Source organism: Jaculus jaculus, chromosome 1, assembly GCF_020740685.1.
Source record: "Jaculus jaculus isolate mJacJac1 chromosome 1, mJacJac1.mat.Y.cur, whole genome shotgun sequence".
Taxonomy (NCBI): domain Eukaryota; kingdom Metazoa; phylum Chordata; class Mammalia; order Rodentia; family Dipodidae; genus Jaculus; species Jaculus jaculus.
Genome location: NC_059102.1, coordinates 67,655,023 through 67,673,378, shown reverse-complemented (window position 1 = coordinate 67,673,378; position 18,356 = coordinate 67,655,023). Strand labels below are relative to the sequence as shown.

The window sequence follows — 18,356 nt, the reverse complement described above, 5'->3', positions numbered from 1 at the left end:
AGAAGTTAGAAAAGTTGAAGCCCTAATCAGTGAGTTTGTGTCCAGGTTTTCTGCAGGAAATGTTACGGTAAGTGATATTTACACATTTGAGCTCTCAAACCCAGTGTCCAGTGAGAGCTTCCAGAATGTTATGTCACTTTTGAGCAAAAGCTGGGCCAAGGTCACAGAAGTTCATAAGTGGACATAGGCACCATGAGTTACATTTTCTCTACTATTCTTTTGTGTTTGAAACAGCTAGTGGCTTTGAGTTTCACTTTGTACCTCTAAGTATTTTATATGCATTCTGTAGTTTAAACCTTAAAGGTAAATGAGGTTATTAGTCCTGGCTAACAGATCTGGAGAGTGGGGTAATCAGGAAGCAGAGGTTTAGAGATGTTGAACAACTTGCACAAGATCAAGCTTAGCCAGCACTGAATGATAGTAGAAGCAGTGTGGTCTCTGGCTTTGCAAATGTACCCTGCTTCCCTTGAGCAGGAAAAAAAATGCTGGGTTAATTTTTGTTGTTATTTTCACGTTTTATTTAAAAGTTTACAGTTTTAGCTTGGCGTGGTGGCACACACGTTTAATCCCAGCATTTGGGAGGGAGAGGTAGAAGGATCGCCCTGAGTTCAAGGACACCCTGAGACTACATAGTGAGTTCCAGTCAGCCTAGGCTAGAGCAAGACTCTACCTCATACCTCACCTCACCCCAAGAATTTTGCAGTTTTTTCTTTAGAATCAAATGCTAAATGGAAGCAAGCAGCAGGTGGCAAATGAAGGATGATGGGAGCCTCAGTACGGAATTAAAATGGTGCTTTCTGCAATTTCACCCTCTGACTGTGGTGGGTGCCCTTTCAAATAGCACAGGCCTAATAAACAATATTTGTGTCTAAGAGCTTCAGCAAATGTGGAAGTTACCATTCTGTTTTCTACTTCTTAAATGTAAGAAGCAAAATAGGTGTGACATTCCAGGGTAAAGTCACCTTGAGCTGTTAATGAGTTTTTGAAAATTCTTCCAAAGTAGACTGTGTGACCATTTTTATTTCATCTGAAAGCATGCCTTCAGTTGTGGGGCTCCTTCCCGGTCAGGTAGGTAGTGCCGAGCGAAGGACCGGGCCTGCTGGTTCCTCCCTAGGGGTTGAGGAGGATGATGAGCGTCGGACGGCTCAGAAACCTCTCCTGACCACCGGAGAAAAACCACAGAGTCGGGAGTCTCTCAGAAACAACTCGCTTTATTACTCTAAGCAGTTGCCTATATCATGTTGGGGACGAAGGTAGTGATTTTAGGATGGGGGCAGAGGTAAGGGCCAGTAGTAAACTGTAACTATTGAAATGGTAATTACAATTACCGCGGGAAAGTGGCAGGTCAGAAGCCATTAGGCGTCTTGCTGAGTCCTAGCTCGCCAAACTTTAGCTAGATCAGGAAGTTCCACTAGGCCTCACGCATGGGCCTTTCACAGCCCAACATTCAGTGGGTAGGGTGTGACCCACTAAGGTAAGCCCTTAGTTCTTCCTTCTATAGAAGGAAACATGATAATATCAGCACCTACAAGATTTATCTGAATTTTATGATCATTGGATCACAAAAAGAAAAAAAAAAACCTCAAGAGATTGGCACATTGGCATATATTGTGGCTTCCACATGACCTTTCCTAGAATTTCTCCAGAGTTCTTGAGAGGAACTAGTTGGTTCTCACATTCTAAGGCCTGCCTCCAGCTAGCTAAAAATTTTGAATGCTAGCATTTACCTTTAAATATTTCTGCTCAGTGTGTCCAACTACAAGAGAAATGAAAGAAGATTGTATTCTATACTTTGTTTATATGATTAACTAACTCATATCTATTTTGCTTTTCTGGGAACAGCATTCAAAATAGAAAGGGCCAGTTGTAAATGGACTTGCTATTTATAGCATTATTGGAGGTGGCTTCTTTCCTTCTCATAATTGTCTATTAATAAATATTTAGCATGATTTCCTTATCATTTTTTCTGTTCTTTTTCATGTTTGATATTTGGGCAAATAAAATAAAAGCTCTAATTTGTCATCTTATCGTAACAGAATAAAAATACTCTTAAGATTGCATTTACAGTGGGACATTTATATAAATAATTTTTAAAATTCTGTATATATTTGTAAAATGTCATACTTGCAAATAACTTAGAGAACCTTAGTTAAAAGGTATTACATAAATTCAAACTATACTTGATTATATCTGAATGTCATTTTCCAAAACAGAAGGATGGAGTCTTAGTTTGGGAGGTAATAAAAAGTGACTTGGGTGTTGTGACAGGAGTGAAGGCGGCATAGCAGTCATTGTGTATTTGGGGATGATATTCTGTCCTATATCTTAGAGAAAGACTTCTGAGTTGTGGGCTGATGGCTGTGACAAATCCTAGGGCTTTCAGTGTAGAGATTTGTTGAATTAAGTCAACATGGAACTTCCTCACCAGACTGTCCCCCTCCCCTCCAGGTAAAAGAAATGTGCCATGTTTATTTTGCCTGTTGAGTTTGTGTTCACACTATTCCTTCTCCTTGGATCCTTCATGCTTCTTTCTCTTCTAGTTCCTGTCTTCCCTCTCAGCCATACCGCAGTGCACTTTTCCTCTGCAGACTATTTTATCCTGCCTTCTTGGTTGATGTTTAAAATAGCAAAGTGTTGTTTTGTTGGGTGATATTGTGTGCTCAGAAAGGGATAATGTCTTGATTCCTCAGTGTTTATACATTCAGGGTACATATTACAGCTTTACAATCACACAGTTCATGTCTAGATGAGATCTCAAGTAATTTGGCCTAGTTGCTGTATGGACAGGAAAATGAGTTTTAAAGAGGCAAACTAGTTTCTCCCAAGGCCGTGGCTACTATTACAGCTAAAGCCAGAAGTAGACATTAGCTGCTCTGATTTATAGCACTATTCAGTTTCCACTCTTCTTTACTTCTTTGCATCTTCCATCGTTCAAATATTTAGCGAGTAAACACCAACTATCAGGTATTCTGGTGGGCCATGAGACTGGAGTGCTGAGCTGTCATGGAAATTATGCTATGCTTCAGAGGAAGATAGTGATAAATGTCACATAAATACTCCCCCATTAACTACTATACAGAGCACTGTTAAGAATTACAGAATTCTTGAGCTGGGCATGGTGGCGCATTCCTTTTATCCAAACACTCGGGAGGCAGAGGTAGGAGGATTACCCTGTGTTTGATGCCACCCTGAGACTATATAGTGAATTCCAGGTCAGCCTGGGCTAGAGTAAAGCCCTACATTGGAAAAAAGAAAAAGAAAAAGCAAAAAGAATTAAATAATTCTCATTTCTGGCTCAAATAAGGACAGGTGGAAGAGCAATGAAGCTGAATACTCTATGTTCCATTCTGGCCACCACAGGTACACCATCCACACACCTCCACACATATTACATACACTCGAGCAAAAAAAAAAAGAAAGACTTAACAGTTCACAGAAAATAGGTAGTACGTGGAATATTGCCTTGAGAAAGTAATTGAGTAGGTCTAGGCATTTATATATACTTTTAACTGCAATTAAATTGGATAAATATTTATTATATGTTCCTTCTGTGCTGAGCCACCAAAGGAATTAGAACTCAATAGTCACAGCTTCTTCCATGTACATATAGTCTATAAGTGAGTGAAGTTAATATGTAAATATCAGTATACAGCTCATAGTTTATGGTTCATAGGACACAAAGATCACATTTTTTGAAGAGGAAAATCAGGAGGAACTCCCTGTGATTGATGATATATAATATAGCCCTTAAGCAAGAGCCCTTGAAACAGGGTGCAGAAAGGAAGAGGGAAGGAATTCTAGAAAGACCTTAATGGAGGTAGGCCCCTCGTGAGGTGGGATTCTGCAATAGGATGCAAAGCTGGTGAGAATGTTTACAGGATAACAATCTAGCTGCTTTAACTGAGAATAACTAGAGAAGGCAAGGTTTCCCAAGATTAGGGTACAGACTTGATCTGGGGCTTCCTCGTAGATCTGACCATCATGGCCAGAGCAGAACTGGTAACAAGGGATTTCTTAAGCTCATGTCCTAAAACTTAAAGTTCAAGTTGGTCTGTTGAAAACAGGGTTCTTCCTACTTATAGGAAAGGCCCATAAGTAGGCTCTTAAATTCTTTCTAACACTTCTTCTGCAATGGACCCTGAGCCTTGGAAGGTGTGATGGAGATATTTTAGTGCTGAGCACTCCTCTGTCACTTTCTCAGCAACATGATGTCTTCTGAGTCATCCCAAGGTCACTGCCATCTGAAAAGAGAAGGTTCTCTAACCAGAAGTGAGAGTAGCATTAATATATGAGTATGAACAGTTAGAGAAGTACTTACTGGGCAGTTTGGTGAGCATAGTATATACATTTAGCCAGACACCAACAGATGTTACACCCCCAAGGCTCCTGACTACCCCTGTTGTAGGTTTTCAGTATCAGGGATGTATTCCCTCCCATGGAGCAGGCCTCCAGTCCAGTTAGAAAGCAGTTCGTTTCCCCGATAACAGATATGCCACTGTTGCACCTATTGGCTCATTTGGCCTGGCTGGCCAAATTTAAGGCTTGCATTGCCCACTGTTGAGTATCTTCCTGTTGACTTCTGTCTCTCCCATTGAACTTCATGCAGCCTGGCCTTTTCCAGCTTTCTGTCAGCTGGTCTACATGGAGGAGGTTTTCAGCTCAGCTCCCGCAGGATTTCTCAGTGACCTTGCAGCCCAAATATATAGAGTCTTCAGCAATAGGGACTTAACATCCATTTCTGGTGGGAAACCAAGAGCCTCAGCAATGGCCTATAATGTTTTGGGGTTATCAGTGACCTCCCTGGCCAACAACTCATTGGATGGCATCCCATCCCTGGCACTGAAAATTTGCCAGTAACAAGCTATGGCTCCTGTGTGTTCCATTGTCCAGAAAAGTAGGTTTCCATATGATTTATTTATATACTATTAGATTTTGATTAGCCCTCTCTCCACCTTTCCCTTACTCAGTCTCTTCCCCTGACCTCACATAGGACTTTTTACTCCCACTAATCTGTTCTTTTGCATACACACACACACACACACACACACACACACACACACACACGCAATACAATCCTATTGGGTCCCCCCTCCCCCTTTCTTTTCCCTTTATATCCCCTTTCTAGCTTACTGGCCTCAGCTACTGAGTTTTATTTCTAGTCACATAGAAGTCCAATCATTTGTAGCTAGGATCCACATATAAGAGAGGACATGTGACGTTTGGCTTTCTGGGTGTGGGTTACCTCACTAAGTATAATCCTTTCCAGATCCATCCATTTTCCTGCAAGTTTCATAATTTCATTTTTCTTCACCACTGAGTAGAACTCCATTGTATAAATATCCCCTCATCAGTTGAGGGACATCTGGGCTGTTTCCATTTTCCTAACTATTGTGGGTAGTAAAAATGGTTGAGTATCTCTAACTTAGTGAGATGAGTCCTTAGAATATATGCCTAGGAGTGGTATAGCTGGGTCATATGATAAATCTATTTTTAGCTGTTCTGGAACCTCCACACTGATTTCCACAATGGCTGGACCAGATTGCATGCCCACCAACAGTGTAGGAGTGGATTAAATTATTTAATAATGTTTATGCTTAATGCTAGATGAAAGGAATAATTTGACAGTGGTATCGTCATGATAGCCATTCACTCACTTTGTTTAAATGTTTGTAGTTCTGTACACAGTCAGTATTATTTCAGTAGTTCCCAGCCATTTGCCTCTAATTTCTAAGTTAATTTGTTATTATACTTGTGTTTATAATTATATGTAGGTCTAATCTGCATATATGTCATATTCAGTGAACACTGGGATTATTAACTGGGGATATTCTGGTTTATTTAGAAATAAATCAAACTTTGTTAATCAAAATGTGCATTCATGTTATAATTAATATTATTTTCATCCTGATAATGTAGGGATGTCAGATATATGCATAGGAGTGGAGGAAGAATTGTGGTACAATTCAGATCATTGATATAAACTATTCCTCTGGTTTTCTATCCTATCCTTAAGTGAACTGTAAGAACTAATCAGTTGAATCTAAATTTCTGCTAAGACATATAATTCTCGTGGGCTGAGTACAGTGTGCACATGATTATAATAAGCTATAAACAGGGAATAATTAATATTAATTAATATCCTCTTGTTCCCACCAATCTGTTTTAGCCTCAAGATTTCCTCTAGAGAGGATGTTGTTTTGGGCTTGGTTCTTGTCTCAGAAAAACAAATAATCTGAAGCATTACTTTATTACCAACTTGTTTGAAAACCAGTCCTTGAAGGACTATAGTTCCTGGACTGTGTACAGTATAATGTGTGAACCAACGGCAACTTGTAAAGCAGTGTAGAGTACTAAAACTGCTGATGCTTTTGTTTTTAAACAGGCTCATGCACAGTTAGTGCGAGAGGTTGATGTGGAGAAGGTGTCTGCTTTTGAGAATCCCTACGTAGATGCAATAAAGAGCTTGTGGAATGACCCTGGAATCCAGGAATGCTATGATAGACGACGAGAATATCAGTTATCTGACTCTACCAAATAGTGAGTATCCAGTCTGAGCTCTTGAGACCTTGCTTATTAAACTCTCCTTTCATAGGATGTGCTCTGTGATTTTTTTTAATTTATGTAATCTGTGCTATAAATACAGTAATCTAACCTAGGAAACATATTTATTTCTTAATCTTGTACTTAAGTGCTCAGCTCATTAGTCTATAGTTTATCATAAGTGATTAGAGTCATTAATCAGGGAAGAGTATTCCTTTCACTGTTCTTTATTTGAAAAACCAGTGATTCCTGATTTTATAAGCCTGTTTCTTTCCCTGAAAGCCAATGAGCCAAGCATGCATACCATTTTGACTAGAAATCTTATAATAATTTATATAAAAACTCTGATCTTACTCATGTGCTAGAAAACAATTATGTAGATTTGATTACATCAATTATACCAATGTATGGGCCTTATTTTGCATGAAAATTGTATGAGTCTAATTTTTATTCATTCCAGAATTATTTTATGAGCTACCAATCACATTCCTGTGTCCTAGAAAAGATCTACATCTGCAAGAGCTCTGTTAATTCTTTACATTAAAACTTGCCTAACAAAAAGAAAGCAAAGGGTTTGGCATCATTGGATTTACATAATCAATATAGTCATCAATCAAGCATCTGCAAAAAACATCTTTCTCTTTTGAGATGTTTATTTTGCATTATTTAGCCATGTTTCTGTCTTTATTAATCATGTCAACCCACCATTCCCTTCTTGTTTTTATTCTGAATATTCATAATAATGGGTAGAATATATTCTGCATCCCTAGGCAGTCATTATGATAAAAAGACCTAGTGATAAGAGCACGAGCAGGGGAAAATAAGGACACTACAGTGGCTGAGTGCCCAAGTGTTTTTTATTTTTTATTTTGCAAGGTAGGATTTCACTCTAGTCCAGGCTGACCTGGAATTCACTATGTAGTTGCAGTGTGGCCTGGAACTCATGGTGATCCTCCTACCTTTGCCTCCTGAGTGCTGGGATTAAAGGTGTGCACCACCATGCCTGGCTGCGTTGTGCAATCTTCACAATACTGTTCCACTTTGGCCTTTCCAGACATTTATGTAAGATCAGTTATGAGTCAGTTCATCCACAGAAATGTTGTCTAGATAAAATATTTTCATATTATATGGAAAGTTTGAATTATGTAATTCTGAAGTGTGACAGAAAATGCTCCACGTCACTCATATTTTTACTAACATTCACTCCCACATGTGCAGTCGTTTGAGTTGTGTTGTACTCCTCCCTCCCTCCCTTCCACGTTTTCATGTTCCCAGGCTCTCTTTTTTGCTATTCAGCTAATCTTCCTTCAGCCATCCCTTCCCTGCTTCTTTCCTCCCTCCTAAATGACACTATGTAAGTTTCTCTGAATACATAAATGAAAAAGATACATTCAGCTCCTGTCTGTTCCAAATTCTGCCCCCTCTACCTTTGACCAGCTGTCTGTCTTTTATTTCCTGCCTCCTCTATCCTTCTGTTTCCTTTGCTGTTTCAGATTTCATCAGTCTCTCCATGTTGCTGTTGTATTTTATCCACCCTCCCCTGTTCTTGTTCATTATGTCTCCTCTTGACTGCTTGTTTATTTCTTTACCATCCTCTTTGATTCTCTCTGGTTTTCTCTTAACTCTTTTCTACCTCTCATATTGCTAGTTAATTCTAGTTAATTGTACTAGTAAGTACTCTGTTTCACATCATTTTCCTCCTAAGCTCTTTTTTGTGCTTTTTTTATATTCTGTCTATCTCTTCTGTTTACCTGTCATCTGTGATTCTGCCTATAGAGAGGTCTTGTTAATGGGGAATCAATGCTCTAATATTTAATAATTACAGGCCAGCTGGGATTCAGGTTACCTCTGAAGAATCTGGCTTGTTTCCTACTTTGAGATGAATCTCAGAGATGATCCCTTTGCATGGGACTGTTGACTTCCATCTATACACGCTTATATCTCTATTACCTCTGATGACATTCCTCTAGTTACATATGTACCCATGATTTACTATGAGAATTATGTGCTACTTTTAGATACTTGCTATAGTGCCAAGAGATTTCCTGTACAATTTCTTTAGCCCATGTCAGTGCTGTGATCCCAAGAAAGCCACTATCATGGAATTATACCAGTAGCAGTTGGGTCCACCATAGAAATAGACCTGGTTGTTGGACACACCTCTCTGACAGAGCAAGATCATCATGTGAGGCACTTGGCATAGGTAATCAAAGCCCTCCTCAAATAATTATTCTTTAAATCATTCTACTTTCCTGTAATGGGGATAGGGAGAAGTTGATTTCCTAAAAAGCATCTATGTGGGTATATATATTGACGTTTTTTTAAGACTAGTTTTTTGCTGAGCAAATTATAACCTGCCCTATCCCATAGACATTTAACTGTACATCTCTTTATTAAAATAGTTGTTTTTCGCTGGGTGTAGTGACACACGCCTTTAATCCCAGTACTCAGAAGGCAGAGATAGGGGGATCACCATGAGTTTGAGGCCACCCTAAGACTACATAGTGAAATCCAGGTCAGACTGAGCTACAGTGAGATCCTACCTCAAAATATCAGTAAATAAATAAATAAATAAAAGTTATTTTTCTACATAACAAATAATGTAGCATACCCAAAATCCCTATGCATATGGTTTTATGTAGGTATTAGGGAATTCAACCCAGGTCAACAGGCTTTGCAAACAAGGACTCTAATCCTCTCTCCCCTTTTCTCTCTCTCTCTCTCTCTCTCATATGTTAATATTTTTTTTAAAAAATAGCTGTAGATAATACATAAGTTGATGCATGTATACACTAGCAAAATTACTGTCTTTCTTTAGCCAGAGTAGGACGTGGATCTTGAATATGTTTGGTCTTTTTAAAATTAAAATAAAAATGTGGGTATTTTTTTTTCACTTGAGTGACATATTTTTTTAAATTAATTATTTATTTATTTGAGAGCGACAGGCACAGAGAGAAAGACAGATAGAGGGAAAGAGAGAGAATGGGCGCTCCAGGGCTTCCAGCCTCTGCAAATGAACTCCAAACATGTACGCCCCCTTGTGCATCTGGCTAACGTGGGACCTGGGGAACTGAGCCTCAAACCAGGGTCCTTAGGCTTCATAGGCAAGCACTTAACCGCTAAGCCATCTCTCTAGCCCATGAGTGACATATTTAATTGTGGTCTTGTTTTATGTTTTAGGGTTTTTTTTGTTGGTTGGTTGGTTGTTTTTTTTTTTTTTTTCCTTAAGGTAGGGTCTCACTCTAGCACAGGCTGACCTGGAATTCACTCTGTAGTCTCAGGCTGGCCTCGAACTCATAGTGATCCGCCTACCTCTGCCTCCCAAGTGCTGGGATGAAAGGTGTGCACCATCACATCTGGCTGCAATCTTGTTTTGTTATTTAATGTATTACATCCCAATACCTTTTCAAGAACGAAACAAATTTAACAAATAAAATGCCTTGTATTTGATGATATTAAGAGGTCATCTTTATTTTTACTTATTTTTTTCACCTCCAGAATGCTTGGCACTCTCAGAGATGAATCCAGATATCTTATTTAACTATTTTCTTTCAATCAAGAAAAAATAGGAGAAAGAGCTGTCATTAATTCAGCTTGCCTGAAGGTCTGAGTAGGTATGGGTGCAGGCATCAGGTTTGGTTAACTGCCTGTTTGCCACATTTTAGCAGGATCTTTTTATTGTCTTTTCTATAATCTTTACTCAGGCCCATGTCCTCAACTAAAGGCTATAGTGCTATCACTGTACAATAAGGAACTAGCAAACTGTAGGAAATTCAGCCTTCAGCTCATTTCCATAACTAAAGTATTTGGATCATAGCTATACACACTCATTTATTCATTGTCTATACCTGCTTTTTATATCTATTTGCAATCAGATAGTTAGCAATGGCCACATGGTTCACAAAGCCCAGTGTATATCTCCATACAGTTTCCAATTCTCCCATGATGAAGAGTGAATGATAGCCACCCAGCATTCTGCTTCCTCTACTAAATGTCTTAGTACTAAAGATGGTATGAATGGCCAGAAATGTTCATTAAGTTGATTAGCTCTCTGAGAATAAGGACTATGTAGTCTGCTGTGTCTTAATGTCTGGGGTTAGGCTTCAACTTGCTAAGGAGAATATAATTAGATTTAATATTTAGTTGTACACAATTTTGTAAGAGGCTCAATAAAACAGCCCCCGTACTAGGTGACAGCCCTACCTCCAGCGACAGTTAAGCCCAGGTCTTTTGCTATATTCATGGCCCTAGAGGTCTTTAAGCTTCCTCTTTTAATTTCTGCTTACTAAGCAACCTTTGGAGCCTGGCTAGCTGACTTTCTTCTTGTGCATTATTGCTGTATCTTTTTAACATAAAATAATAAACTTATAATTAGTTCATGTTTAATCAGGTTAGGATGACCAGTTACTCCCCAGATCTGATCATATCCTTGTCCAACTTAAGGAAAGTTGCCTAAATGAGTAACATTCTGTTCACAGTTGACTCAACTAATGTCAGTGGAACATTTCTTAGGATCCACACTGTATCTTACTGTAGATGGTTATTTATGTCACAGTTATGTTCAATGCCACAATACAACCTCCTTGTAGATGAGATTTGTGTCTTTCTTGGTTCACTCCCAATATTGATAAGCATATTGTCTGAAGATTAATATGGGCTTTCATTAAAAGATGTTAGCCGGGCTGGAGAAATGGCTTAGCGGTTAAGCGCTTGCCTGTGAAGCCTAAGGACCCCGGTTCGAGGCTCAGTTCCCCAGGACCCACATTAGCCAGATGCACAAGGGGGCACACACGTCTGGAGTTCGTTTGCAGTGGCTGGAGGCCCTGGCGCGCCCATTCTCTCCCTCTCCCTCTCCCTCTCCCTCTCCCTCTCCCTCTCCCTCTCCCTCTCCCTCTCCCTCTCCCTCTCCCTCTCCCTCTCCCTCTCCCTCTCCCTCTCCCTCTCCCTCTCCCTCTCCCTCTCCCTCTCCCTCTCCCTCTCCCTCTCCCTCTCCCTCTCCCTCTCCCTCTATCTGTCTTTCTCTCTGTGTCTGTCGCTCTCAAATAAATAAATTAATTAATTAATTAAAAAAAAGATGTTAGCCAAATGAGTAATAGAAAAAAAAAAGAAATTCTTTATCATTTCTGATTTTCTTCCATCTCTCATCTCCTCTCATTTCTGGCCAAATCCCATTCTATCTGCTATGTAACTGTCTCTTTCTGTACATTATTCTCTCATGATTACAGTTGTATCCTTTCTTACTGCATTCATAGTTGGCATATTGCATTCATGTTGGCACTTAATTGTTTTCTTAATTGATTCATCTGTACTATCTTTATTTCCCAGAACTCTGACATCCCTAAGGGCAAGAAATATATTTAATATATTTTGTACCATCTCTTGTATTGACTCCCCCTCCATCTAATGCACACACTGCATGAAATTTTAACAGAACAGATTCTCAATAAATAGGTATAAATTAACTGAATTAAGCACTACCATTACATTTCAAGACTGAACTGAAAAGCCAGTTTCTGATATTTCATGGTATGTTTCAGAAATCATGCCAAAATTAGTCAACACCTTTGAAAGTTGGCATAAAAGATGTATAAATTAGCAAAGCCAATAGGCAGATTGAAAGCAGTCTCCTTCCTCCCCCCCCCCCCCACAAGTTTTAAGAAATTGTCTCATTGATGCAGATTAGGAACAAGGTAGCTTTTTCCTAATAGGTAGTCTGTGAGGCAGGACTGGACCTGGCATTCTGGCTCATGTCACCCTCGGTGGCTGTAGGCAACAATCTCCTAACCCTTCTTCAGCAGCAGCTTCCTATTTCTTGCCCAGTTTAGCAGGTTTATCTCTTCCTGAATCAGTGTTCCTTTGGGGCCTGCCAACCAATCAGGTTTGTCCCTACACAACTGAACCTAGTAAAGAGGCTCATTCTAGATAAATGCCTGATTCATATAAATGGAGCTGAGTCTGTGTGTGAGCTCTGTTCTCTCCCCCTCCCCAGTGCTTTCCTCCCTAGCGAGAGACTTTTCCCATTGTAATTGGGACTTTTCTTCCCAGGCAGTCTAGAAAGGGGAGAACCAGTTTTGGCTAGGGTGCTTTCTTGCTGTGCTTTCCAGCTGATCTTAACTCTCCCTAAAATAATTTCATAGTTTACCCTTCTCTGAATCCACATTTTCAGTTCTTTGCTAAGAACTTGAGACTTGAGCTACGGGCATGGAAGTTCTAATCCCACTGAGAAAAAAATCTCTCACATCATTATCATTTTGTACAGAACCCTTAAAAGAACACCTATGCACAACAATCCTCCTGCCTCAGCCTACTGAGTAAAAAGGACACATGCATTCCTGTACCCAGTTTGTGTTTGCTGTCAGTTATGTTTGATGAGTTTGTGCAACTTAATTGAAAGTCTGTTGCTGGGTGCCCAGTCCTGGCCCTGACACTGGTGTCTGTTTTGCAGGAACATAGTTGCCTGATCTGTTCACCATTTGGCATTCATCATCTATTTGTGATAGCCATTTGGAACAGCTTCCTGTATGTGAGATTAAGAAGATACTATATCTGCTTACTAAGTGCAGGGTTAAGACATTGTTTAAGATACTTGTGAAAAAGTGGTCTTCTGGATTAACCTAATTCTGTGGTTAAAGAAAATTGAAATGCATGATCTTGTTGAATTTTCTTTATTCCACTGATTAGTTACCCTTAAATAATTCTCATGATCTCTGCTTGTAACCCACCAGCTATGTGGTCTAGATAAAGGACTTTAGGGTTTGGGAGGGGTCCCTAGAATGTATGAACCCTGACTTTTGGGTTCTGTTCTTAAAGATGGACTCAAGAAGGCTAGGGGGAAATCACAAATTATGGGGTTAATTAAGGGAGATTTGGGTCTAGGAAGGGAGGCTAAATATGTGGGAAGTAGGAGGCATGCTTTCATGTATAGTTCACTTTATAAGGTTCACTTAAGAGAAACTAAATTCTTTAGAAAAGGACTGGAACAGAGTTGTAAGCACATGGAAATAGATCTTAGATGTGTATATAGAGAGACTCAGAAAACACACATGGCATCTGCCCTGTGCTTTCCTGAAGAAGGAACGTATCAAAGCAGAAGAGAAGTTGAAGGTTTCTTGGGAAAAACTGAAGTAGAGCCACAAGCACATGGACTTGAGAGAAACTGAGGTTTTTAAAGAGAAATTAAGGTAAAGCTACTGGCATGTTAGAAGCAGATTCTAGGAGCGTGTGTGGAGAAATCTTGGAGGGACCCAAATGGCAGTTAAGAAGACAAATGGCGAGGCTCAGGAAAAATATTAGAGGGCAGATACTAAGAGATTCAGAGAGGAAATGAGCAATGATGAGAGTAACACTCATGTTTACCAGGTTTAGAGAAATTACACAGGTAACAAGCCTTGCAGTTGGTGAGAGCACCCACATGGTAGATCTGGATTGTAAGAAAAGTACGTACATGGTAGATTTAAAAACCAGTGAAAAGTCATGCATGTAATCAAAGAGAGTAGTGACCCTAAACTATAAAGCAGAGACAAGCTTTTGAAAAGTTTAGGTCAAGAAACTATGCAGTACTCTCCCACCAGATTCTTGTGTTTGGTATCACAGAATAAGAGCTGTAGAGAATGTGTCTCTCAGGGTCAGAGGGACTGGAAGGCAACAGCTTTTATAGTATCAGATTTGGGTATGTAAGGGGAAAACCTGATGGGCTAGTACATTTGGTGAGTGAATTTCAGAGGTAGTCTACCTGAACCATTTTATTTAGATACTAGTTAGACAGTGGGCAGCAGAAGGCTCTGTAGACAGATCTTGATTAGACACTAGTTTCTTTTCTTTTTCTTTCTTTCTTTCTTTTTTTTTTCTTTTTTTTTTTTTTTTTTTTTGGTTTTTCGAGATAGGGTCTCACTCTAGCTCAGGCTGGCCTGGGATTCACTGTGGAGTCTCAGGGTGGCCTTGAACTCATGGCGATCCTCCTACCTCTGCCTCCCGAGTGCTGGGATTAAAGGCGTGCTCCACCATGCCTGACACTAGTTTCATTTTTGCTAAGACTTTCCTTCTTGTGTCAGGGTGAGGTGGCATCTCTTGATTCTCCTTGAGCCTCAATCCCTAATTGAAACTGCCTTTAAAAAGCTAGCTTTCTCCTACCTTCCTTCAGTCTTTGCTTGGAATTTTGTATTAAAAGTAAATAACTTTATGAACAAAGTGTAGTAAACACTATTCTCCATAGAATGCTAAACATATACACCCTATGTTAAAGAGGAAAAGCGAGAGTTGATTTACTCTCCACCCAATAAGCTCTTCAGAAATGGATGTATTTGGGTAATAAATAATTCCATGTAGCTAACTAGCCTTACCAGATTTCCTGCCAGCTCAATCAGAAAGGAGGAAGGGACTTGCCTGAGTGATGGCACCAAATCTTGTATATTTTACCCTTCCCTTAAGATACCAGTTTTACAGAACTGTTATTTCTCCATTTTTTTTTTTAAATCATTTTAACCTTTTTTTTCCTTTCCATTCTTTGGAACTTTGTGGTCATATTAGCAAATGTTCAGGACTGTGTTTCTGATTTCTCCTTAGCTTCCCTTGCTTTTGACAGGATCAGCTACTGGCATTCTCATGGTATGATCTAGCTTTCTACTCCCTAGAGACCAGTCCTCTCACATCGAGGTCTTGTTAATTTTTTTTTTTTTCTTAATGAAGGTGACCTAGTTTTTGTAACCTTCTTTTTAATGATGAAAAATATGAAACCTGTCCAGAATCACTTTTTGTGCCATAGCTTCCTCTTTATAGTAGACTTGAACTGCAAATTGGTTGTATTGGATTCCAGCCTTACCATAGGAAGTACTGACACAGGGTTCAAGAACCCCCAACACCATATTTACACTACAACTTATAATTTTTTCCTACTTAGTATCCACACATAATTTATCCTTTATGGTATAATCATAAGATTTGTGTACCTCTAACTTTTATCATGAAAAAATTAAATTCCAACTATCCTAATATATTTCAGTTGTCAAGCCATACCTATAAATCTTAACTGTTTTCATTTCATGTAACAAAGCTCTTCAGGGCTGGGAAGATGGCTCAGTGGAAAGAGGCACTTGCCTGAATTCCTTAGCACCTACACAAAGCCACATACAAACTGGTGCGTGCATCTGGTACAGTGGAACTGTACCCTGGCATGCATGCATACACAAATAATTTGGGTTCTTTTGCAGCTGCTAGAGGCCCTGGTGTAACTGTTCTCTCTTTCTCCCTCTCTTTCCCTTTTCCTCTCTATCTTTCTCTGTGTTTGCAAATATTTTTTTAAAAAACTTAAAATTTTTATTTCTATACTTTCTTGGTTTAGATTTCAGTTACCTTCCTGTTAATTCATAGATAATGATTTTCTTTATAATTTTTAAGAGATCTTAAATAAGATCTCATTACAGATCAAATTGAAGCATAAACTAAATTTGATCACTAATTCAAATTATTGGCTGATTAGTGTTAAAGTTAAGGAACAGTTGGAATCTCTTCAAATCATATCTGAGTCAGAAAAATATGCTGTATTCAATTTGATTTAGGAACTAACATTCATTAAAACAACTTGGAGAAATTTTAGCATTGTTTATGTATTTCAGTCATTTTTATTTGTTTGTTTTTTGAGGTAGGGTCTCACTCTAGCCCAGTCTGACCTGGTACTCACTCTGTAGTCCCAGACTACTTGGTGATCCTCCTACCTCTGCTATCTGAGTGCTGAGATTAAAGGCGTGTGCTACACTCCTGCCATTTTAATCATTTATTAGTGATTTATCTCCTTGCTACCAATACAATCTTCTGTAGCAAGAGACGATCTTGTAGTTAACAGTGGAAAGAGTATAGTGTTTACAAAATAGACTCAAGGGCCTGATGTCCTCTGTTCCTTCATGTAGTTCAAGATATTTGCAGATTATCACAAGGGTTTCCAGAATATGACTATTCAAGTTATGGAAACATTTATTCCATACCTAATAAATCCCATAATTCTTTCTTTTTATATAACCTTTTTCCTCCCACATATTAGACTCTTTGCATATCCCATGAATCTTACCTAATGAATCTTTATATCCACAATGCCACAGTCAGATATATTATTGAACTCCAAATGCATCTGGTTGTGGTGGCTCATGCTTGTAATTCCAACACTGGGTTGACTAAGATAGGAGTCTCACCATGAGTTCCAGGCCAGCCTGGATGGAGTGAGTTCTAGGTCAGCCTGGGATAGAGTGAGGCCCTTCCTCCAAAACAAAACAAAAACCTCCAAGTGACTTTGCATTTTGCTTTCTTCAGTGAAGAAACTATCAGGTTACTCTTTGTTGCCTCACTTTTTATTAAAACTTAACAAACCTATTTTTGCCATTAAAGAGGTTAGATGAGAATGTCTGTTGCTAAGGTATCAGCCTCTCAATTTGCACTGGATCAGACAATTCCACAGGCTGGATGCTGTGCACTGATGAGTAGTATAACATGGACTTGCAAAGTGTATCATTCTGTGGCCAAGATGTAAAGAGCAGGAACTCTACCCACTAAATGAAGTTAAACCAGCGATACTTTTCCTTTTTCTGTTGTCTTTAAACTTGTCAAGCATTTTAATCAAAAAATTACTTCTGGGGCTGAAGAGATGGCTTAGTGGTTAAGGAGTTTGCCTGCAAAGCCTAAGAACCCACGTTTGAATCTCCAGAATCCTTGTAAGCCAGATACACATGATGGCACATGTGTCTAGAGTTCGTTTGCAGTGGCTAGAGGTCCTGGTACACCCATTCTGACTGTCTGTCCTTCTGTCTCTCTCTCTGTCTCATAAATAAATAAAATGTTTTTTAAATACTTCTTACATAATGCAGGCTAGTGAAGCCCCAGAGAAGTAATTACACAAAGGTGGGTAGCTTACAACCTCCCTCCTCCTATGCTTGCTCCTAAATGGTATATTGTTGCAGTCAGGTTTGCACTGCTGGTAGGAATTACCCAATCAAGAGCAGCTTGTGGGAAAAAGAGGTTTATTTTGGTTTACAGGCTCTAGGGCAAGCTCCACAATAGCAGGGGGAAACAATGGCATGAGCAGAGGGTGGACATTTTCCCCTGGCCAAAATAAGGTGGACCAAAGCAACAGGAGATTGTGTCAAACACTGGCAAGAAGGAGCTGGCTATAACACCCATAAGCCTGCCCCCAACAATACAATTCCTCCAGGAGGCATTAATTCCCAAATTTGCATCTGCTGGGAACCTAACATTCAGAACACCTAAGTTTATGGTGGATTCCTGAATTAAACCACCACATTCCGCCCCTGACCCCTATAAAGTGATAACAATATGTGAGTAAAATGCAATACGTTCATCCAACTTTAAAAGTCCCCATAGTTGTTATCAATTCCAATGATGTTCATACATCCCCATAATCCAAGGACTTCTAACTGGGTCTTAATACCAAAAAATTACCTCAAAAACCCATAATGGCACAAAATAAACATTCACACTGCAAAAGATGGCATTGGGCATAGCAAAGAAATATTTAACCAATGCAAGATTTAAACAGGGCAAACATCAAACTGTGGTAACTCCAAGTCCAACAATTCTAGCCAGTGACAAGTCTTCAAGTCCGATAATTCTAACCAGCAACAAGTCTGAAATTCCAATTCCGCCCCTCCAGCTAGGCTACTCACAGTCCTGGAAAACTTCACCAGGGCCAGCATCTTAGCAACCATCTCGTGGTCCTGGCATGTCTGCTCGTTCTCCACTGCAATCTACAGTTCATCCTCATGGCTTCATGGGTCTCCGTGCAGGCATCCAGCAAACCTCCTTCACACTGCCCA

General features: G+C 39.4%; 1 protein-coding gene across 1 annotated transcript in view; it reads left to right on the top strand.

The window, feature by feature from the left end:
* Positions 1–18,356, top strand: part of LOC101602870 (guanine nucleotide-binding protein G(q) subunit alpha) — a 286,062-nt gene that overhangs the window by 210,718 nt on the left and 56,988 nt on the right. The window contains exon 3 of the mRNA XM_045146283.1: positions 6,383–6,537. Coding sequence (XP_045002218.1) covers positions 6,383–6,537 — 155 coding nt within the window. The remainder of the gene's footprint in view (positions 1–6,382; positions 6,538–18,356) is intronic.